The sequence below is a fragment of the Pungitius pungitius genome, chromosome 20 (genome assembly GCF_949316345.1).
Source record: "Pungitius pungitius chromosome 20, fPunPun2.1, whole genome shotgun sequence".
NCBI lineage: Eukaryota > Metazoa > Chordata > Actinopteri > Perciformes > Gasterosteidae > Pungitius > Pungitius pungitius.
The window spans coordinates 411,922-436,163 of record NC_084919.1 but is presented as its reverse complement, the minus strand read 5'-3'; the positions used below and the strand labels follow the sequence as shown (position 1 = coordinate 436,163).

Here is a 24,242-nt window from a genome sequence, read left to right as displayed (position 1 = left end):
GAGAAAGAGGAGGATAAGGAGGAGAGAAAGAGGAGGATAAGGAGGAGAGAAAGAGGAAGATAAGGAGCAGAGAAAGAGGAAGATTAGGAGAGAAAGAGGAGGATAAGGAGGAGAGAAAGAGGAGGATAAGGAGGAGAGAAAGAGGAAGATAAGGAGGAGAGAAAGAGGAAGATAAGGAGGAGAGAAAGAGGAGGATAAGGAGGAGAGAAAGAGGAGGATAAGGAGGAGAGAAAGAGGAGGATAAGGAGGAGAGAAAGAGGAGGAGGAGTCTTTAATGTTCTTCTAGCAGAGCGTTCTGCTGCAGAGGAACTTTGTTTCCTGGAATCGCTGCGAATAAAGTTTCCTTTAAAAAACGTCAGAATTAGTGATAAATCGTCAATTGCAAATTATTTTTTAAATGATAAATATAAATATTTCAGATATGTAAAGAATGTGAATCCTCATGTGATATTTGCATATTTATTAAAGGCACAAATAGACACAGTCACAGGACATCTTAAAACGCAGCATGCTGACGCTGTGATTATTGATCACACTTTTACATCATTCAGTGACGAAGGATCAATCAAACATTTCTAAGGGTTTCAGATCAGAGTTGAGTGTGAACTTGGAGGAACTTTCCCCAAAGCGTGCTGTTGATGAGGTGTGTGTGTGTGTGTGTGTGTAGCACGTTGTGGGGACTCGTAGCGGGGGACCTTCACACAGGGACAACACAAAGTAAACTGTTGATCTCAAGATTTAGAGTTCTTATCAGAAGTAACACTGAGGTTAGGCATGTGGCAGTAAAGGTTACATCATCACGACGGATAAATCGATGACAATCAATGAACATTCGTTCATTCCTTTTTCCTCCTTGAAAAAACATGGTACCTCTTGTTTCTAAAAGAGATCATGAGAACTTCTGAATGTGTGTGTTTGATCTACGGTGCTTTATTGTGTCATCCAACAGACAAACAGGCAGGTGTGTAGATCTTCACCGTCTCATCCCAGGAACAGTCCACCACCTGCAACAAAAACCACACACACATTGAGCAACAAGACCAGGTCCTCAGGGGTTGAAGCAAAAGAGCTGCCAACCATCTTTAGAAAGATTTATATCTGTTAAAATGATCCAAACATCCCAAAAGCAATCATTAAATCAAGGATGGACTCTCAACATCAGATTGTTTTTCCGTCTGACTAAAAAGGACACAGCTGATGAGAAAACTTGTGGATGGGATTTATTTTTAGAAAAACAAACACCTTAATTAGCGTACATCCTGTTTGGTTTTCCTTTTTTTCAGTCTAAACACTCTGAGAGCTTTTTGCTCTTGTAATTACCTCCAATTTATGAACATAATTGCTCCCCAGACCATTAGCAAACGAAAAGCGACGCATCATAAAAGTTTATTTCAGGTCAGATCTTTGTCTTTTTATATTAGAGAGGACAAGCGACTGAAACTGATCAGAAACCTCAGTCTGATAACATTCACAACAATAAAGTACCTTTCAGCTAATTTAAGTTACATAAATTGGAATAAAAACGTGGCTACCACCTGGATAACATGCCTCTGTGAGGACGTGGCTATCACCTGGATAACGTGCCTCTGTGAGGACGTGGCTATCATCTGGATAACGTGCCTCTGTGAGGACGTGGCCAACCAGGTTGCATTGTGGGTGTTCACAGCCAATCGGAACGAGCTCATGCAGAGTTTGTGCCATAATTGATTACGATGAATCCCTGGGACAGACGTCCAATTATGTGAACTAGAGAATAAAGCTCATTTCACTAAGGGCTGTGCTTCACCAAATGGAGACGAAAAAAGGATAAAAGAAACTTTTTTTAGATGAGGTGTTTGGACTGATGGCCACGTGAATCTGGTTGATTGGGTTGCTATGGTAACGTCATGCATCTCGTTCTTTAGATCGTGTTCGTCATCCGGGTCTCAACCACCGGCCTTCCGCTCTGCTCGCTTTCCTTCTGCCGGCTGTGAGTAAGCAGAGGAGACCCCCCCCCCCCCCCCCCCCCCCCCCCCCCACTCTGTTAATTAACTTTAACGGCCTAATGGAAAGAGACCAGCGCCGGCCAAGACTGCAGTACAGAGAGAGAAGAGGAACACGACACGAGGAACACAAAAGTTCAAAGTCTGGTCTAATATTCAACTTCTTCTTCTTTACTTCAAACACGAGTGAAGAAATAATCATTCAAACGCTCATAAGCTTGTTGTCGTTGTGTTCCGTCGCAGAGCGGTCACACAGTAATCGCTGCTGGGTTGCTGTGGTAACGCTGCTTTGAGTGACAGCTGCCATGACAACCTGCACGGATGCATTCATAAAGGGCCTGTGGTGTTTGGAGGTCCAGTTGTAACGAGGTGATAGAACAAATGCTCCCTTCAAAGACACCAGACTCCATTCATTTAAGCTCAGAAGACGTCTCCTAAGAGACACAAAGAGTTTGTGTGAGAAATGAATCAAAGGTTCAAATCATGAGAAGGGAAGTGAGGAACAAATAACTGGTGGATGGCTTTGGTCGTATACTTGTATATGTAGAAGGGTATTTGATGTATTACTAACACAAATACTACCCTGTATACAGTCACTGCAGCAAGGTACATGTTGCAGTTCCTCCTTAAAATGACGCTGAATGAGTGTGTCTGATCTGAGTGTGTGTGTGTGTGTGTGTGTGTGTGTGCTCTGTGCCGTGAGGGAGGTGATCCATCGCACACATGTGGCTGGATAAGACCGGAGACCCCACCACATCACGTGAATGAGAAGATTACACACAGCGTACAAACACACACGCTGACGACACTGAATGTCTCACGACCCGAAGGACAAGACAGCAGCTGTGACTGCATGAGGCTGAAGAGACACAGTGGACCTGTGATCACAGTGCTGTGGAAGCACCACTAGATCACAGAAAAGGTGCAGCTGGGTTGGTGGCTCGATTCCTCCGGTTGGTTGCCGTAGGAAACCGAGTGCTTCCCATGACGTCATGGGCTCGACCCCCCCCACCATGTACGCACCTCCACCTCGTCGTGATCTGAGTCCTGGAAAAGTCCTGACTTAGATTTTCCAGCAAGCTGTTTAAATTAAAATAGATAAAAAGGCTCATGGTCTAAAGGTGTTCCAATAAGTGGATTTGTGGGTTCGTGGGGAGAGTTTCTCCACATTTGGTGCTTCAGTGAGTATTTTTGTGCAGGAATGAGTCACAATGAACGCTGATAGAGCTCAATGCCTCAGAAGAAGAAGACAAGATGTTGTTGGTTTTGGTCTAATTCTCTGGAGGACTTAAGCTGCAGAGAAGTCTTGTCTGAGGTTTGAAGGATGGAAGGATGTTTTCTAGATGAGGTAATCTTATATTAATGACCAAAACATTTAGAATTTGAAACGCAATTTCATTTAATTTACTTTGGATATTACCAACATGTAGAATCTTAATGGTTGTTAATTTTGACCTCCAGAGCCAAATTAGACAGAAATGAGCAATTATCGATAAAACGATTAGAAGGTGAATTCTATTTCAATGGTTTGGGCGCGTAGTGACATCATGAATCTGACAGGCTTTGGCAGGTGAGCCACAGGCCTTTCAGAGAAGGTCCTTCAGAGTACGAGGGTCTTCAGCCAGCCAAAGCTAACGTCCTGTGTGTGTGTGTGTGTGTGTGTGTGTGTTACCTGTCTGCGGTTGTGCAGATTAAAGTCGAATCCACACACAAACTCTGAGTGATGCTCCACGGTCTCTAGAGGTCGGTTCCTTCTGTAATCCCAGAACCTGCACACACACACGCACACACGCACACACACACACACACACACACACACCAGAGAAAGGGAAAGATCATTAAAGCATACAAGAGCAATTTAAAATGCCTCTTCTAGAAGAAGTTTCATGTTTATGTAAGTAAGACATTTTCTCAGATCATTTTTAACTAGGATTTCAAGCAACATTTGAGATTATTTTCTGGCCAATCAGAGGGTCTCACTGGTGTTGTCTTGAGGAAGATCTATCTATACATGTGTGTATAGAACCTTCGATTTGGATGATCCCTTTTTTTTCTCCCTACAAAAAACCACAGAGTTCACGAAGGCAGGAAGGCGAGAAGAAGAAGCTTGAACCCACATGACGAGAAAGAGGAGCGAAAGAAACAGAGGCGATAAAACTGCCTCCAGACGCCAGGCCTCAGCAGCCAATCAGACTAATTGAAAGACCAGTCCCTCGAGTCTGTGTGTGTGTGTGTGTGTGTGTGTGTGTGTGTGTGTGTGTGTGTGTGTGTGTGTGTGTGTGTGTGTGTGTGTGTCTGTGTGTGTGTGTGTGTGTGTGTGTGTGTGTGCACCAGAAGCCCTGACGCAGCAAACACTCCCTCCAGACTCATCCACTTTGCAAATGTAATGAAATCATTTTCAGAGGGAACACTGCAGCTCCTATTGGGCTCCATCAGGCTCCATCAGGCTCCATCAGGGCGTATTAATACACACACACAAGACGCTAGGGCTGGGCGGTAAACCGGTTCAAACGGCTAACACGCTAACACGCTAACGAGCTAACGAGCTAACGAGCTAACAGCTGTTCGGGTAGCCAGCAGGTCCTTTTCGGGGTGAATGGATGAATGTGTTTACTTGTGTAAACACATGTGTGAAAACGGTTGTACAGACTGCTTTGGGTTTGTTCCTAATGAGAACAGTGATTTTACATGTGGACTTTGGTACCAGAACAATAGTTGAATAAAGAAAGTGTCTCTCTTTAAGGCCTATTTAAGGCCTATTTAAGGCTTATTTAAAGTCTCTTTAAGGTCTATTTAAGGATTATTTAAGGCTTATTTAAAGTCTCTTTAAGGCCTCTTTAAGGTCCCTTTAAGGATTATTTAAGGATTATTTAAGGCCTATTTAAAGTCTCCTTAAGGTCTCTTTAAGGCGTATTTAAGGCTTATTTAAAGTCTCTTTAAAGTCTCCTTAAGGTCTCTTTAAGGCGTATTTAAGGCTTATTTAAAGTCTCTTTAAGGTCTCTTTTGTTTGCCACTCGAGGTTTGAAAGAAGGTTTCTTCCCACTGTCTCATTTGTAACGTGGAGGTGCATTTAAAGAGTCTTTGATCACCTGGGTTCTAGTTCATGAATCAAAAAACCATGAAATCTATCAGTGATGCGTTTTCCTCTCAGCGGAGTGAACTTTCATTTCCTTTAAACCCTTCAAACCAATAAGGTGAAGTTAATCAGCATTCAAGTGTAAATATCAGATCAGTATTGATAGATCAAATAGATCAGGGCGAGAAGAACTGGACCATCACACTGGTCCATGAGAAGCACATCCACAGGGGGACTGGTTTAGGTGGGGATGATGTCATCATGTCCCAGTTAGACAAACACACCTTTAGATTAATTACATTTGTCCTCCGTTTCCAAGCGAGGTCATTATTTGTCTTCTATTGTCTCCATTCAGCTTTGTTTGTGCGTCTCACTACTAGAAGGAAATCATGACCTCAGGGAGGAGAACAAAAGAGAAGAACAGAACATTTCAGACGAGGGAAGTGACAGGAGACAAAGACTGATCCCATCGTCCCATTGAGGAGACCGGAAGGGTGGAGAACAAGACCTCATGATGAGACCGGAAAGGTGGAGAACAAGACCTCATGATGAGACCAGAAAGGTGGAGAACAAGACCTCATGATGAGACCAGAAAGGTGGAGAACAAGACCTCATGATGAGACCAGAAAGGTGGAGAACAAGACCTCATGATGAGACCAGAAAGGTGGAGAACAAACATCTCATACAGGAGCATAGATTGCGGATCAGAAGAAGAAGAAGGACCCAATCAGAACAGAGATGGAGTAAACAGAGTGGAGACAATGGCAGTGTGCTCAGGTGTATTTGCATAAGGCCGTTGCTGCATGTGCATTCACACCTGGCTGTGTGTGTGCAGGTGGATGTGATGTCACACAGGAAGGCAGGTGTGTGTGTGTGTGTGTGTGTGTGTGTGTGTGTGGACATGACGGACTTCTTCATTGTATGAACTCCAGCTCGTGTGTAAAAAAAGCCTCGAGCTCGATGTCTTTGAAGAAGAAAGAGTTGAGGAGAAGATTAATTCTCACTCTCATATCTCATCGTGAATATGAAGCTACAGCCTGGAGACCGTTAGCTTAACTTAGCCTAATTTAGCTTAGCTTGGTGAGGGGAAAGCGTGAGCAGACCTTCTGAAGCTCCTTTATTAGTGATGTTTAGTCCGAATTCAGCCTTTACATTTCATTCCATGTCATTTAGCTGAAGCTTTTATCCGAAGTGACTTGTGAGATGTGAAGGCTCTCTGTGGTCCTGATGTCATCACAGAGCTCCTTCCACCTTCTAGGAGCAGGACAGCAAAGAGTGGAGATCTAGTCCAGTGTTTGGCTCTCAGTGAGGAACAAGCAGCTTGATGTTGGGATGGAGGGTTCCACCAGGTCCTGGATGGAAACTGGACCCCATCCATTCCCAGCATGCTACGTGAGCACCAGGGCTTTGAACTGGATGAGGCAGCCACTGGTAACCAGTGAAGAGAGGAGGAGTGTGGGAGAACTTAGGAAGGTTGAAGACCAGTGGAGCTGCTGCATTCTGGATGAGCTGCAGAGGTGGAATGGAGCAGGGAGACCTGCCACTTTAACGTGGAATATCAGGCTTTTCTCGACTAAAGTTATAAAGTTCAAAGAGGAAGCAGATAAACAGTTGGAGAAGAGACGAAAGGATAACGAGGTGATTAGAGTCTGTCCTGATTGGTCCTTAGAGGGTCCTCACACACACACACTGGTTTGTAGCTCCGCCTCCATCCCGTTGGCAGTGATGGACCCAGTGTCACGTGTTATCACACAGTAATGAACGGATTAAGAATTTTATCATAGAAAGGGCACAAGCTGAGATTCAATTAAAGATACACAGCGGGTTTGTAGTTTAACGCATGAAACATTAGATTCTTTCATCTGAAAATCGCTCGGAGGCAGTGATGTCACAGAATCATCAGCCTTTTAAAGTGTTATTTTGTTTACGTGTCCCGCAGTCGTACGTGTAATATTCTACATATATATATATATATATATATATATATATATATATATATATATATTCCAATACCCTCTCTCTTGTAGCTCTGTTTTTGGTCTCCACCCCGGGAATCTTCAGAGTGAAGCCGCTCTGTGATGATGAGCTCAATGAGGTGAAATGTGCCGACCGATGTTATTAGTTTCAGACGCTGTTTCCTCACCTTGAGTTAACGCTACATGTGTGTGTGTGTGTGTGTCTGTGTGTGTGTTTGTGTGTGTGTGTGTGTGTGTGTGTATAAACAATAAACAAAAGCCTCTCAGCACATTTATCCTCCAGCTTCCCTTTTTTTCCCTTCAGTTTCAAAAAGCCTTTTGTTCTTATTTTTGGGGTTGAGGCTCAATTCAGAAGGAAAACTAATAAATAGAGAAAAAAATAAATAAAATATAAATCCACCTAAAGCTTCAGCTGCATGAAAAGCAAAGGTTGAAATGCAAATGATCAATTAGGAAAATACATCTAGAAGACCATCCCACTCCACACCAGGTCTGATTGATTTCATTATCGATCAATCTGACAAGATGTTCCATTAAATGGAGAAATATGATCACTACTTTGTCCCAGAGAGGACGGCTTTAAACGTCTTACTTAGAACCCAAGAGCTGAAGATATTCACTTTACATGAAGAAAAGCAGCAGGATTCCACCTCATTCATCATCCATCAGCCATCTAATGCTCCTGTGAATGGACTGAAAATGTCATTTTTAGCTCCGCCCTCGAGTGTCAACGAGACGTCAAGCAAGATGGTGACAGCTCAAATTACAAATCACCAAGAATAACCATTTTTGCCAAGCCAGGCCAAAACGAACTGAACTGAACCGGGCCAAACAGTGCCGAACCGAGCTAAATTGGGCCGAATCGTGCCAAGCCAGGCCGAAACGAACTGAACCGAACCGGGCCAAACAGTGCCGAACCGAGCTAAATCGGGCCGAACCAGGCCGAACCGTGCCAAGCCAGGCCAAAACGAAGTGAACTGAACCGGGCCAAACAGTGCCGAACCAAGCTAAATCGGGCCGAACCGTAACAAGCCAGGCCAAAACAAACTGAACGGAAGCGGGCCAAACAGTGCCAAACCGAGCAAAATCGGGCCGAACTTAGCCGAACTGGGCCAACCGTGCCAAGCCAAGCCAAAACGGACTGACCTGAACCGGGCCAAACAGTGCCGAACCAAGCTAAATCGGGCCGAACCGTACCAAGCCAGACCAAAACGAACTGAACTGAACCGGGCCAAACAGTGCCGAACCGAGCTAAATCGGGCCAACCCAGGCCGAACCGTGCCAAGCCAGGCCAAAACGAACTGAACTGAGCCGGGCCAAACAGTGCCGAACCGAGCTAAATCGGGCCGAACCGGGCCGAACCGTGCCAAGCCAGGCCAAAACGAACTGAACTGAACCGGGCCAAACAGTGCCGAACCAAGCTAAATCGGGCCGAACCGTACCAAGCCAGGCCAAAACAAACTGAACGGAAGCGGGCCAAACAGTGCCAAACCGAGAAAAATCGGGCCGAACTTAGCCGAACTGGGCCAACCGTGCCAAGCCAAGCCAAAACGGACTGACCTGAACCGGGCCAAACAGTGCCGAACCAAGCTAAATCGGGCCGAACCGTACCAAGCCAGACCAAAACGAACTGAACTGAACCGGGCCAAACAGTGCCGAACCGAGCTAAATCGGGCCAACCCAGGCCGAACCGTGCCAAGCCAGGCCAAAACGAACTGAACTGAGCCGGGCCAAACAGTGCCAAACCGAGCTAAATCGGGCCGAACCGGGCCGAACCGGGCCGAACCGTGCCAAGCCAGGCCAAAACGAACTGAACTGAACCGGGCCAAACAGTGCCGAACCGGGCTAAATCGGGCCAACCCAGGCCGAACCGTGCCAAGCCAGGCCAAAACGAACTGAACTGAACCGGGCCAAACAGTGCCGAACCGAGCTAAATCGGGCCGAACCGGGCCGAACCGTGCCAAGCCAGGCCAAAACGAACTGAACTGAACCGGGCCAAACAGTGCCAAACCGAGCAAAATCGGGCCGAACTTAGCCGAACTGGGCCAACCGTGCCAAGCCAAGCCAAAACGGACTGACCTGAACCGGGCCAAACAGTGCCGAACCAAGCTAAATCGGGCCGAACCGTACCAAGCCAGACCAAAACGAACTGAACTGAACCGGGCCAAACAGTGCCGAACCGAGCTAAATCGGGCCAACCCAGGCCGAACCGTGCCAAGCCAGGCCAAAACGAACTGAACTGAGCCGGGCCAAACAGTGCCGAACCGAGCTAAATCGGGCCGAACCGGGCCGAACCGTGCCAAGCCAGGCCAAAACGAACTGAACTGAACCGGGCCAAACAGTGCCGAACCGAGCTAAATCGGGCCGAACCGGGCCGAACCGTGCCAAGCCAGGCCAAAACGAACTGAACTGAACCGGGCCAAACAGTGCCGAACCGGGCCAAACCGTGCAAAGACAGGCCAAAACGAACTGAACTGAAGCGGGCCAAACAGTGCCAAACCGAGCTAAATCGGGCCGAACCGAGCCGAACTGGGCCGAACCGGGCCGAACCACGCCAAGCCAGGCCAAAACAAACTGAACGGAAGCGGGCCAAACAGTGCCAAACCGAGCAAATCGGGCCGAACCCAGGCCGAACCGTGCCAAGCCAGGCCAAAACGAACTGAACTGAACCGGGCCAAACAGTGCCGAACCGAGCTAAATCGGGCCAAGCCAGGCCGAACCGTGCCAAGCCAGGCCAAAACAAACTGAACTGAACCGGGCCAAACAGTGCCGAACCGAGCTAAATCGGGCCGAACCGTACCAAGCCAGGCCAAAACGAACCACCAACTCTGACCTGAAAAGGCTCCCGACAGCTTCTGAAACCAGGCCAAACCATGTCAAGCCAGGCCAAAACGAACTGAACTGAACCGGGCCAAACAGTGCCGAACTGAGCTAAATCGGGCCGAACCGAGCCGAACTGGGCTGAACTGAGCTTGCTGAAATACAGCTTACAGTCAAACAGACCATAAAGCGGGAGATGCGGCCAAACCGGGCCAAACCGGGCCAAACCGGGCCAAACCGAGCTGAACTGGGCCAAACCGAGCCGAACTGGGCCGAACCGGGCCAAGCCAGGCCAAAACGTACTGAACTGAACCGGGCCAAACAGTGCCGAACCGAGCCAAACTGGGCCAAACCGAGCTAAACCCGCCCGAACCGAGCCGAACTGGGCCGAACCGTGCCGAACCGTGCCAAACCAGGCCAAAACGAACTGAAGAGGGCCAAACAGTGCCAAACCGAGCTAAATCGGGCCAAACCGTGCCAAGCCAGGCCGAACCGGGCCGAAACCGGGCCAAGCCAGGCCAAACGAACTGAACTGAATTGGGCAAAACACTGCCAAACCGAGCTGAATCGGGCCGAACTGGGCCGAACCGGGCAAAACCGTGCCAAGTCAGGCCAAAACGAACTGAACTGAATAATTCACCGGACCGCACGCACACACCAACTCTGACCTGAAAAGGCTCCCGACAGCTTCTGAAACCAGGCCAAACCATGCCAAAACGAATTGAACTGAACCGGGCCAAACAGTGCCGAACTGAGCTAAATCGGGCCGAACTGGGCCGAACCGGGCAAAACCGTGCCAAGTCAGGCCAAAACGAACTGAACTGAATAATTCACCGGACCGCACTCACACACCAACTCTGACCTGAAAAGGCTCCCGACAGCTTCTGAAACCAGGCCAAACCATGCCAAAACGAACTGAACTGAACCGGGCCAAACAGTGCCGAACTGAGCTAAATCGGGCCGAACCGAGCCGAACTGGGCTGAACTGAGCTTGCTGAAATACAGCTTATAAAGCGGGAGATGCGGCCAAACTGGGGTGAACCGGGCCAAACCGGGCCAAACCGAGCTGAACTGGGCCGAACCGGGCCAAGCCAGGCCAAAACGTCCTGAACTGAACCGGGCAAAACAGTGCCAAACCGAGCCAAACTGGGCCAAACCGAGCTAAACCCACCCGAACCGAGCCGAACTGGGCCGAACCGTGCCAAACCAGGCCAAAACGAACTGAACCGGGCCAAACAGTGCCAAACCGAGCTCAATCGGGCCAAACCGAGCCGAACCGGGCCAAACCGTGCCAAGCCAGGCCAAAACAAACAGAACTGAACCGGGCCAAACAGTGCCGAACCGGGCCAAACCGTGCCAAGACAGGCCAAAATGAACTGAACTGAACCGGGCCAAACAGTGCCGAACCGAGCTAAATCGGGCCGAACCGTGCCAAGCCAGGCCAAACCGGGCCGAACCGGGCCAAACCGGGCCAAACCGGGCCAAAACGAACTGAACTGAATTGGGCAAAACACTGCCAAACCGAGCTGAATCGGGCCGAACTGGGCCGAACCGGGCCAAACCGTGCCAAGCCAGGCCAAAACGAACTGAACTGAATAATTCGCCGGACCGCACGCAAACACCAACTCTGACCTGAAAAGGCTCCCGACAGCTTCTGAAACCGGGCCAAACTGGGCCAAATTTGTGTGAACTGTGAATATGGCTGGTTATTGTCACATGACACATGCGTGACGGATGTTCTGACCTGACGGTGAAGTCGTAGGAGCAGGAGGCCAACGTGGTCTCACAGAACGGAGAGAACTGCAGGAGGAGACCACAAATATCATCATTAGTAACTGCATTGATAGTAAGTGAGTACTAACAAGTGATCATGAAGCCTCACGTCCTCTCTGCTTTGTCCACTTTGTGTGTCTGTGTGTGTGTGTGCATGCATATCTGCTGCTATTGATCCAATAGCAGCAGATATGCATGCACACACACACACACACAGAGGATCGATTACCGACACCTTTACTGAAGAACACATCTTGAGCAGGACAGCAGCTTGATGGGGGTAATTCAGGCGAGTGTGTGTGTGTGTGTGTTCCTTTGTCACGTCAGCATGTGTGTGAAGGGACAAGTGTCTAATCTGAGTAAGTGGGAAGCGTTGGGGAACCCCTGTGCAGCTCTTAAACACTCACACACATTACTGTGTGTGTGGTCTTATTAAGTCCATTCAAGTGGCTGTTTGATGATTGGTTGAGTGTGTGTGCGTGTGTGTGTGTCCCTGTCTGTCTTTGTGTGTACCGGTATGTCTCTGTGTCTCTGAGTGTGTCCCTGTCTGTCTCTGTGTGTGTCCCTGTCTGTCTCTGTGTCTCTGTGTGTGTCCCTGTGTCTTTGTGTCTCTGTGTGTTTCTGTCTTTGTGTCTCTGTGTGTGTCCCTGTCTGTCTCTGTCTCTCTGTGTGTGTGTCCCTGTGTTTTTGTGTGTCCCTGTGTCTTTGTGTCTCTGTGTGTGTCCCTGTGTCTCTGTGTGTGTCCCTGTCTGTCTTTGTGTCTCTGTGTGTGTCCCTGTGTCTCTGTGTGTGTCCCTGTGTCTCTGTGTGTGTCCCTGTCTGTCTTTGTGTCTCTGTGTGTGTCCCTGTGTCTCTGTGTGTGTCCCTGTCTGTCTTTGTGTCTCTGTGTGTGTCCCTGTGTCTTTGTGTGTGTCCCTGTCTGTCTTTGTGTCTCTGTGTGTGTCTTTGTGTCTCTGTGTGTGTCCCTGTGTCTCTGTGTCTCTGTGTGTGTACCTTGACTCTCCTGACGGCGTAGCTGTGTCCCAGCAGCGTGCTGATTGGCTGCTTCACGTTCCTCAGGTCCCACACACACACACTGCAGTCCACTGAGCCGGTGGCCACGACGTTCTGCACAAACAAAGCTCAGGTTTATTTGACCTGTATTTAAAGGCTGATGTCATCAATAGGCCACGCCTCCAAACCGCCAACCCTACAACTCATTATATATTATATCAAACTTTTAGTGTTGTTTCATTTTCATTTAAAGTGCTCGGCGTAGCTTCAGTAGCTAGCTTAGCATAAGTGTGCTAACGTTAGTTAGCGTTCCATGCTAATGTGGCTTGTTCGGCCTGAATCTGGAATGAAAACATGGAAGTGGACCGCTGAGAGGAACGTGACCTCATTACGTGTTTTTCTGTTCTATAGTTTCCACGTGGTTGTGAACGAGGAAGTGAAGAGACCCTGAAGGCCACGCGAGGGGTCGCAGGGGGGGGTCCAACAAGCCACCATCTCCTTCTAACATCGGCCACATCTGTCCGCTAACAGGGGGGGGGGGTCACCTGGTCATATTTGCACCAATCGCAGCTCAGGATCTCGGCCCTGTGCGCCGGGACGACCAATCGGCACGCGGCGCTCTTCACGTCCCAAATTCTGAGGGTCCCGTCACCTGCAGCGAGAGAAGGAGACACATTTGTTTATGAATATATACAGACGATACAGAAGGAGAGAGGAGGAGAATAGCAGCATGAAATATCCCCCCCCCCCCCCACAATATAGACAGCCCGAAGAGAGAAGCTGGCTGTGATGGTTCTGGTGGTTTTGGTGGTTCTGGTTGGTTTTGATGGTTTTGATGGTCTTGATGGTCTTGATAGTGTTACAGGTCTCAGGATGAGAGAGCCTGATGACAGACTTGTGCCTGAGGAAAGTAGAAATAAATTACACCAGCAGACGTGTGGCTTCTTCTATCAGCGTCTCCTCAAGCAATGAATTTTATTTCACCATTGAAGTGAAAGCAAGCATATACAAATGTCTACATTTTCGCCTGACAACATACTTCAAAGATACAAACAATACAAATTCACAGACCAAACCATAGAGGCTTGCATTAATACTCTGGATTAAATCCGTACTTTTGGTCCAAATAACCGTGACTTTGGCAAGGTGCCCACACTACTGTGGTGTATGTGAGAAGGACGCCATTGAAGATGGCGGCGCTGCTTCTGATACAGCAAACGGCTAACACGTGCTAACAAACATTTTAAATACATTTTGCAGTCACATGAATTAGCATATGAAATCTGAGTCAACCTAACATCACATCACATAACAAAACATAACAAATTGATTGGTTTGATTACAAAGGAAAAGTATAGCGTTTACGAGCCAGATAGAACAAGGAGGTAAACAGGGCTACTATCATTCTAGCTAGCTCTCGACAGTGGGTCCTTCTTAACAACGTAGCGTTAGCTACTGAATAAAACCAAATTGTCCCTAAGAATTGCAGGTGGTTAATGTCGAACTTCTAAAAGTTGTTTACCCATATTGGTAAGTGCACTTTACTGGTTACTGACCTGAGGAAAGTAGAAATAAATTACACCAGCAGACGTGTGGCTTCTTCTATCAGCGTCTCCTCAAGCAATGAGACGCTGCACGCACAAATACAGAGTTAGGACCCCGAGGCGAAGCCACAACGCTGCACTGCCACCTACTGGGCATAGATAGCGCCACACACAATGACGAAACGTTCATTTAAATGAATAAGAATTAAACCCAAATGTGACCATACACCGTGTGTGCGTCACACGCTCCCGGACAAAATAGAATTGGCTCCTGACATCATAAAAGGAAACTTATTCAAACACTATGACATAACCTTCGTGTTCTTATAATCAATTTAACATTCAATATAGTTTGTATAAATTTACCGTGTTTTGAGCAGATCAAAGTGTGTGTGTGTGTGTGTGTGTGTGTGTGTGTTCAGTGTGGGTAAACAGGCACAGGGTAAGGCACCACTGGTGTGCAGGGCATGGCCTGGTATGTCACTGCCTGATGAGGCATTCGGTAGGGTGCTTGATAACAGGTTGGACAGGGTTCCGGTTGCGACATGAGACATGGCGACATTCCCCAAACGGGCATTGGCTGTCCCCATACACTGTTTACGGAGCTGTGTGGGTAGTATGATGGTTGACCCAAGGATTCATATGTCAACATCCGTGTTGGCTTTCGGTCTCGTGTGGACCTTCTAACTTGTTCACTCTCTTTGTCCACCGCTCCAGAGGTGACAGGTCCTTCACGTTCATTTGGACTGGGCCTAGTTCCCTCATTGTCTTCTCCCAGTTGTGCTTGGCCTACGAGTAGATCATCTCTGTTTTGCACTTCTGGTTCATCCTGCCTCAATTCCCTTTCAGGCATGACAACATCAGGGTTTTCTTGTCTGTCATCTCTGGCAGGTCTTGTTTTCCTATTAGCCTCCTTTGTCAGTAAGATGACTCTGGATTGTTCAGTCAGTTCTGAATGTTCTGTTGGACTGGGGGCTGTATTTTCCCACCCTTGAAGAGCAGGACTCACTACTCTCATTTCAGTTTCCGTTTGTCTTGGGACCCTCAACCAGTACTGAACCCTTGGGGTATCCTCGTCTGTGTCTGAGGAATCACTGTTCTGAGATAGATCACCCTGGTTTTGTGTCCTTGCAGGTCTGCTTTGTACCCTTCGCTCTGTGGGTTGTGTCTGTGGGGGTAGGTCAACAGGTAAGTCGTTTACAACATGCAGGAGGTTTCTGTGAAGAGTCCGTACTCTGTTCCCACCTGTCTCTGGGGAGACCTTGTAGACAGGGTTGTCATTCACTTGTTCCCGAACGACATACACTGTCTGCTCCCAATAGGACCGTAACTTCCCTGGACCACCTCTCTCACCCAGGTTCCGGACCAAGACTCTGTCACCAGGCTGCAGAACAACTCCTTTCAGGTGCCGATCATAATACCTCTTGCCTCTCGCGCTTGATTGTTGACTATTCTGGGAGGCAACTCGATAGGCTTCTCTCATCCGTTTTGCCCATTTCTCTGCATAACCTCTGGGTGAATCCATTTCCTCTTCTGTGGACAGCCCAAATAATAAGTCAACAGGTAGGCGTGGATGACGTCCATACAATAAGTAGTGTGGTGAAAACCCTGTGGCTTCATGTTTGGTGCAATTATACGCGTGCACAATCTGTGGTAGGTGTTCTTTCCAATTGCTCTTCTCTTTCTCTTCAAGGGTTCTTAGCATCTGGAGCAGGGTTCGATTTAAACGTTCCGCTGGATTACCTTGAGGATGGTATGGTGTTGTCCTGGAGTGGCTAACTCCGGTTAGTTGTTGGAGAGTTTTGAATAGTTCATTTTCAAACTCTCTGCCTTGGTCATGGTGAAGCTTAGCTGGGTATCCAAACCGGGGAATAAAGTCGTTGAAAATCCTTTCTGCAGCTGTTCTTCCGGACTTGTTTCTCGTTGGATACGCTTGGGCATGGGTGGACTGTGTTTTGGCTACCAGGCTGGTTACAGTCCCTCAAACTAAGTATTTGTTTGCCTGCAGTGTGTGTGTTAAATGGGACATTTAACTGCAGGAGTTTGTTATACATCTCCTCATAACTGGACAGTAACTTCTGCATATCAGGTTCACGGGTCTCAGCATTAGCCGTGGCTGTATCAGTTGGTATGTGTCCACTACGTGTGCCACTGTTTGCTGTGGTCCCTTCATTTAATCCAGAATAGTCATTAGCAGTAGTTCTGTCAATAGACAGTGAATGCATCATGGTTGGGATGTTTGCCTTCCCCTCAATGTTTAACTGTTGAGTCTCTGGACTCTTGCTATGGTCTTCAATGATCTCATCTACTTTATCTTTCAGATCCAATAACCATGAAATTCCCTCATCTTCTAACATCAACAGGGAGTTACTAGACATGTAAGCAGACAAATATTCAAAACAACTCTCCTCATCATTTTCGTTTAACTCATCTGCTTCAAGCTCATCAACTGGCCCGATGCTTTGGGTGAGCTGGAAGATCTCTTCAGTTGTCAGGCTGTGTAGTCCTTTCTTTATTGTCCAAACAAGCCTCTTTCTCTCGTTGTCAGACATGTCGCACGTTGTCACCGCCCTGGGACTGTTGAGTTGTACCCTCTTGGCTTGGATTCCACTACTCTGGTTCCCTCACCCTGGCAGTCACTCACTCACAGTGCCCCTCGCTCCGGCAACGTGTCGTCACTCTGGTTCATGGATCACTGGATCAGCAGTCAGACCCTCGTAGCACTGCCGATCCCGGACGAGCCCCCAAAGATCTGTTACAGGTCTCAGGATGAGAGAGCCTGATGACAGACTTGTGCCTGAGGAAAGTAGAAATAAATTACACCAGCAGACGTGTGGCTTCTTCTATCAGCGTCTCCTCAAGCAATGAATTTTATTTCACCATTGAAGTGAAAGCAAGCATATACAAATGTCTACATTTTCGCCTGACAACATACTTCAAAGATACAAACAATACAAATTCACAGACCAAACCATAGAGGCTTGCATTAATACTCTGGATTAAATCCGTACTTTTGGTCCAAATAACCGTGACTTTGGCAAGGTGCCCACACTACTGTGGTGTATGTGAGAAGGACGCCATTGAAGATGGCGGCGCTGCTTCTGATACAGCAAACGGCTAACACGTGCTAACAAACATTTTAAATACATTTTGCAGTCACATGAATTAGCATATGAAATCTGAGTCAACCTAACATCACATCACATAACAAAACATAACAAATTGATTGGTTTGATTACAAAGGAAAAGTATAGCGTTTACGAGCCAGATAGAACAAGGAGGTAAACAGGGCTACTATCATTCTAGCTAGCTCTCGACAGTGGGTCCTTCTTAACAACGTAGCGTTAGCTACTGAATAAAACCAAATTGTCCCTAAGAATTGCAGGTGGTTAATGTCGAACTTCTAAAAGTTGTTTACCCATATTGGTAAGTGCACTTTACTGGTTACTGACCTGAGGAAAGTAGAAATAAATTACACCAGCAGACGTGTGGCTTCTTCTATCAGCGTCTCCTCAAGCAATGAGACGCTGCACGCACAAATACAGAGTTAGGACCCCGAGGCGAAGCCACAACGCTGCACTGCCACCTACTGGGCATAGATAGCGCCACACACAATGACGAAACGTTCATTTAAATGAATAAGAATTAAACCCAAATGTGACCATACACCGTGTGTGCGTCACAATAGCTTTGGTGGTTCTGGTGGTTTTGATGGTTCTGGTGGTTCTGGTGATTTTGGTGGTTCTGATGGTTTTGATGGTTCTGATGGTTCTGGTGATTTTGGTGGTTCTGGTGGTTTTGATGGTTCTGGTGATTTTGATGGTTTTGGTGGTTCTGGTGGTATTGATGGTTCTGGTGGTTTTGGTGGTTTTGGTGGTTCTGGTGGTTTTGGTGGTTTTGGTGGATCTGGTGGATCTGGTGCACAGTGCTCTGTAGCAATGGTTCTGAAGGACCCTGAAGGTCCTCCTGGTCCTCCTCCTCATTGGTTCATCTCAGCGATGCCGTGTGTGGTTTAAAGATGGAGTTTCAGTTTATTGTGTGTTGTTACAGCTGGACGCACAATGTGGCAGCTCCGCCTCCTGGTTCTCCCTCAGGGAGACTTATTGTTATTGTTGTTATTGTTATTGTTGTTATTGTTATTGTTCCTGCTTCAGTGGTCCAGAGGACGAGGAGGAGGGAAAGTTTCAAGCTGATTCAACAATAATAATAACGATGAATCATGTAAACAGGATTATGGGTTTGAATTCACAGCTCACAATAAATCCAGATGGTTTTAAACTCTCTTGTTGGCTTCCCCTGGTGTTTACTGACCCCCCCCCCCTCCTCCTCCTCACCCCCCCCCCCATCATCCTCCTCTTTACTCGCTGCAATAGATGGAAACACCAACACCTCCTCCAGTATCGATTCCTTCATCGCTGCTTCCACGCTTCACTTCCTGTCCTCTCTTCCTCGCTCTCACACTGCCCCCCCCCCGCCCCCTCCTCAGCCGCAGTGGTGTAAAAGTCAAGTGGAAAACATGCCCAGTAGACAGTGGGGGGGGGGGGGATGCTGATACAGCGAAGTGCTGTAAGTGAGAGTCCACCTCCCTGCAGAATACACCACATCTGTTAGAGGGCTGTCAGTCAGCGTGAAGCCCCGCCCCCATGGCCTCATAAGGAATATTTATATATATATATATATTATTATTATTATTGTGGAGCGAGGTCACGTCCACCCCCCCCCCCCCAAAAGAGCCTCAAAATCTGAACCGAGGTGACCTTTGGATCCACATAAACAGGAAGCGGGCCTTGAAAAGATCCTTTTCTACTACTTCCAGCTGCTGGTGGCATCTTTTCCCAGCTAATCGCTTCTTGGTGGGGGGGTGGGGGGCGTCCCCCCCCCCCCCCCGTCACGCTTAGAGGGGCGTGGGAGGATGAATGTGATCACAGCCAGCGAGTGGGATTCCAACTCATCTACACACACATGTACACACACACACACACACTAAGACGTTGTGTTTCTACAGCTCCAATGAAACATTCATTTATTCCTACGGCCCCAAAATCCCAAACCACGAGCTGGAGGAAGATCTCCACCTCAGGGACGAGAAGAAGCAGCTTCCTTTAAGCCATCTGCACACATCCAACATCTTTCCGTCAGCTGAGTGGCTCCACCCCCAAACCGTGTGAAGCAGACCACTGAGACATACGTCCTCTGTGAAGGACAGGGGGGACAGGGTGACATACGCCCTCTGTGAAGGACAGGGGGGACAGGGTGACATACGTCCTCTGTGAAGGACAGGGGGGACAGGGTGACATACGTCCTCTGTGAAGGACAGGGGGGACAGGGTGACATACGTCCTCTGTGAAGGACAGGGGGGACAGGGTGACATACGTCCTCTGTGAAGGACAGGGGGGACAGGGTGACATACGTCCTCTGTGAAGGACAGGGGGGACAGGGTGACATACGTCCTCTGTGAAGGACAGGGGGGACAGCGAGAAGACGAGGGGCGTGATGACGAGATGAGAAGAGGAGATGCAGCGAGGAGCAGACTCCGCCCCCCCACCACCTCCACCTCCACCTCATCAAAGCATCAGCCTCCTCAGGCCCAGAGGGGAAGATGCTAATGGCAGCCAGCAGGGGGCGACTCCTCTGGGCCCATAGACGTCTATGAGAGAAGAACCACTTCTCCCAGTAAACACTGTAGACTGTGGTTCATGGTTTTTGAGGATGTGCTCGTGTGCTCGTCACGACCACGGCGTTTATCAGCCACTTCTACGCTTAGTGTTCCTTAATTAAATTTAACTTTGTCTGTTTCCAACCAGAACACTTTATGTCCTACACACACGTAAAGTGTGTCTGTGTGTGTGTGTGTGTGTCTGTGTGTGTGGACGCCTGCTATCAATTATTTAACCAGACACTACCTGATATCATTGAACAAACACACATATAATGAGCTGTGTGTGTGTGTGTGTACTTTAATATCTGGAATGAAAACACACTCAGTGGAGAATCAGTCACACGTGAAGCTGGACAATGGTGTTATTTGTACAAATCAAATCTCATTGTGATCAAGTCGTGATGATATGAAGTTTGATTATCACACACACACACACACACACACACACACGTTAATTTGTTGCTGGTAGTCACAGAGCAGCAGCTCTCATTCAGTCTTGTTGAGATCTTCACTGAGCCCAGGACCTTTAGTCCGATAAGAAGTCAGAGCTTCTGGTGTTGAAGCTGGTTCCCTGTTCTCTGCTCCCATAGACGTCTATGAGGAAATGACTCTACTTCTGTGTAGTGACCAGCAGGGGGCGACTCCTCTGCTCCCATAGACGTCTATGAGGAAATGACTCTACTTCTGTGTAGTGACCAGCAGGGGGCGACTCCTCTGCTCCCATAGACGTCTATGAGGAAATGACTCTACTTCTGTGTAGTGACCAGCAGGGGGCGACTCCTCTGCTCCCATAGACGTCTATGAGGAAATTACTCTACTTCTGTGTAGTGACCAGCAGGGGGCGACTCCTCTGCTCCCATAGACGTCTATGAGGAAATGACTCTACTTCTGTGTAGTGACCAGCAGGGGGCGACTCCTCTGCTCCCATAGACGTCTATGAGGAAATGACTCTACTTCTGTGTAGTGACCAGCAGGGGGCGACTCCTCTGCTCCCATAGACGTCTATGAGGAAATGACTCTACTTCTGTGTAGTGACCAGCAGGGGGCGACTCCTCTGCTCCCATAGACGTCTATGAGGAAATGACTCTACTTCTGTGTAGTGACCAGCAGGGGGCGACTCCTCTGCTCCCATAGACGTCTATGAGGAAATGACTCTACTTCTGTGTAGTGACCAGCAGGGGGCGACTCCTCTGCTCCCATAGACGTCTATGAGGAAATGACTCTACTTCTGTGTAGTGACCAGCAGGGGGCGACTCCTCTGCTCCCATAGACGTCTATGAGGAGTCTTCTCTCCTGATGTATTGAACAACGTGAGGCCCTATCTGTGTGTTCTGGAGCAGGTCCTCAGTAATGGTTTCATTGTGGAGGTAAATCATTTAGCTGCAGCTCCAGAGCTCCACTGGAGGATTTATCTGATCCAACAAACAACACTCACAGAAGAGCTCCATCTCGCTGCAGTTTCCTCAACGCGCTTTAATGTGCTCAAGTTGGTTTGGACTGACCACTGTTCAGTATATTTTGTTACCGTGTTGAGAGTTTTAAACCTTGCAAAGGTCACATGGTTGAAGCCCTGGGCTCCACACCAATTAACACTAACTGGTCATCCAGCTGCTTGAGAGCGTGGCTCCGCCCCCTGATCCGGTCGGTGCCCTCCCACTGGGTCCACACCAACGTCCTCTGGTCCTGAGCCAGGCTTTCTCTCACAGTCGTCATGGTTACAATGAGGTCAGGGATAGAGCCGCCATTTATCAGAGTCCTGGATAGTAAATGAACCAATGACCCACATAGAAGGTTTGGACTTTTAGATGAACATGAGGAACCAGCTGGAACTCGCAAACAAACATTGAAAGTAAAGGAAGGTGTGGTAGGCCTGGTTCACAGGTGGAGCTGCACACCAGCAGCGCCCCCTGGGGGCCGGGCCTCACCACTGCATTTCACTGTTGGAGTCCAAAGCTTAATCTCAGCTATCGTCTCCATTATTACAGTTTCCAGTTTTTTAAGATTTCTTTTTCATTTGAGTTTTCATTAAAATCTGGTGTTATCACTTCTAACACACTTTGTATTTTAACTCTTAATATTTCAGTTGAATTATTATTTTAAAGTGTCAGGATTATTTCTTTTACACTTAATAATTGTTATTAGCTGACTCATTTATGTTTAGGTTCATTTAATTTAGTTTAATGACACTAATGAATGGAGCTTATTTTTAATAATAGAGTTCCATCTATTTTATTCTTCAGTTTGGCTTGTGGACATGTTTAAAGTCTGGTGTGGGGAGACACTTCTTCTTGTGAGACGAATCAAGCGGGAGGAGTTTAATCGTTTAATCACTCATTGGTTCTCCTTCAGGCTGCAATCAATGAAGCCGAAGAGGTTTCAGTTCTCACTTCATACAACAAGCTTCGGACTGAAGTCCAGCCACAATGTTGTTTCTTTATCAGCCAGTGAACCGGAAGTGACCATGTGAGGACTGAGGAGGACTTAGAGAGGGCGGATACGTCTCTGGTGGAGACCCGGCTCACCTGAGGCTGAAGCAAAGCATCCTGGGATATGAGGCGACCAGACGGTGCTGTAGATGACCCCTTCGTGACCCCTTAGCGTGGTCAGCGAATGGCTGAGAGACGGGTCCCACTGCAGGAAATAACCAAAATAAAACCACACAGCGCCGTCAGGAGGAAAGGTGGGAAAAGCACAAAGGAGAAGAAGTGCATAAATACAGAAGAAGAAGAAGCAGCAGCAGCAGCTCACCACTTTGGCTGTTTGATCCCACGACCCCGAGACGACCAGGTTCTCCCCTCGGGTTTGACTCCAGTCCACAGAATACACCTTTACACACACACACAAGGTCACACACACACAGACGCACACAGCAGCCTCCGGAGTCGACTCACCTCCTGCGTGTGCTCCTTGGCCACTCGCAGCGGAGCGCCGTGATTGGCCGTGTCCCACAGCTGCAGGCTGCCGTCTCCGCCCCCGGCGACCACGACGTGCTCGTTGGCTTCGCTCCACGTCACGTCGAACAACCCGTCGGCCCACTGCCAGCTAACGCACACACACACACACACACACACTGGAGTCATCACATGTGATCACCTCATCGAAGTTCATTACACAAGATGATCCTTTTCTGTAACGATCCAAACTGAATCTGATTGGAGGAAACCAGTGACTTCCTGTTGGACTACAAAAACACGTCATGCCGCCAGCGCTTTAATACTTTGATCTTCTTCCCCCTGACTGGTGCGTTGGTGGATACCATTAAAAACTAGATAAATCATATCTGATTATTATTCATTTCATTCTTGTTAGCTGTTAGCTACACCAGGCCGCTCGCCCTCAGCGGCTTCCATCTCCTGAGACCCGATCCACCACGCAGAGGTCAGAGAGAGATGAACCCGAGGGTACCTTTGGACCACGGCGACCCCCGACTCCGTCTCATCCAGCACCAGCAGAGCGCCACAGCCTGCAGACACATGATGAGGATGGAAGCTGCTTAGAGACAAGCACATATTGGGTAATCGCGGCGTGCGTGACCCGTGCCGACTGACCTGCGATGCCGTAGTGCTGGGAGGCGGCGCAGGCCACCCGGTGGGGGATGAACGGAGACACTTCCACCGCGTAACCATGGCGACCAGGAGAGCGGAACACCTTCTCCATCCTCCAAATGAACACAGGAGAGAAAGTCGAACTATAAAATGTCAAACTATGCAGATTGAAATAAAATTCATTGCAGTTTAAGCACTTGTGTTGACGCTTGAATACTCTAAACTAGCATTTCTCCTCAGAAATCCATTGAACTATCAGTTATTTCCACCGCACCGGTCTCTTCTTGTGTTTCTTGGCAAATTCAGCGATGACTTTTGAGCTGATAGTTATACTTTTTAGAGTTGTAGAGCTGGATGATGAATGCATTTGTTCAGATTCCTACTAAAACATAAACCAATGTATTTCTACATTGTGGTATCATTTAGTACATTTAGTACTGTGTTTGTAAATGGAGTTACGATGAACCTATTGCTCCTCGTGATGTTCTATAAGCGGATTTACGAAATGACTCCTGATAAAGCGACTCATGACAGAACTCACAGATCACACACGAACACTTTCACACTGCAGTGGAACGTCCAAACGTTAAATCCATCCGATAACGATTCATAGACCCGGAGAGGAAGACGTTGAAAGCAGCTCTTCGTCTCCTCACGCCGCCTGATGACGTCGACTATCATCCACTTCCGTGTTATGATCAGCTGACCTAACAACCACGCCAAAAGAACCCGGAAAAATATGTTGCCTCACGGGAAAATAATGTAATCCCATTGTATATTAAAAAAAATGTAAAACACAAATTATTTGGTTATTTCGGTGTATTCTTTTCGTAGTATTTAAACCGGAACTTTGTCGCGTTCTGGGGGCGTGGTT

The 24,242-nt window shown here is 47.9% G+C and overlaps 1 protein-coding gene across 2 annotated transcripts; it reads right to left on the bottom strand.

Annotated features, from left to right (window-relative positions):
• Window positions 1-811: 811 nt before the first annotated feature.
• On the bottom strand, window positions 812-24,186 carry pex7 (peroxisomal biogenesis factor 7). Of its 2 annotated transcripts, none has more exons than XM_062559491.1 (11): window positions 23,910-24,186; window positions 23,372-23,481; window positions 23,229-23,286; window positions 22,715-22,865; window positions 22,572-22,649; window positions 22,346-22,454; window positions 13,166-13,272; window positions 12,621-12,734; window positions 11,599-11,654; window positions 3,655-3,751; window positions 812-1,004 (listed from the first exon to the last, which is right to left on the bottom strand). In XM_062559491.1, exons 1-11 carry the CDS (start codon window positions 24,047-24,049, stop codon window positions 939-941), a joined length of 1,086 nt encoding a protein of 361 aa, XP_062415475.1. In that variant the 5' UTR covers window positions 24,050-24,186; the 3' UTR covers window positions 812-938. The 2 variants fall into 2 exon arrangements, with proteins under 2 accessions (XP_062415475.1, XP_062415476.1); XM_062559492.1 differs by having other exon boundaries at window positions 22,346-22,446; window positions 22,573-22,649.
• Window positions 24,187-24,242: the final 56 nt, after the last annotated feature.

Bases quoted from the DNA above. Each gene is read 5' to 3' on its own strand.
- pex7 (XM_062559491.1), bottom strand. From the start codon at position 24,049: ATGATAGTCGACGTCATCAGGCGGCGTGAGGAGACGAAGAGCTGCTTT. The intron at 23,287-23,371 runs GTCAGTCGGCAC...ATGTGTCTGCAG, and splicing joins CCAGCACTACGGCATCGCAG to GCTGTGGCGCTCTGCTGGTG. The intron at 12,735-13,165 runs GTGACCCCCCCC...TTGTTTGTGCAG, and splicing joins ATTGGTGCAAATATGACCAG to AACGTCGTGGCCACCGGCTC.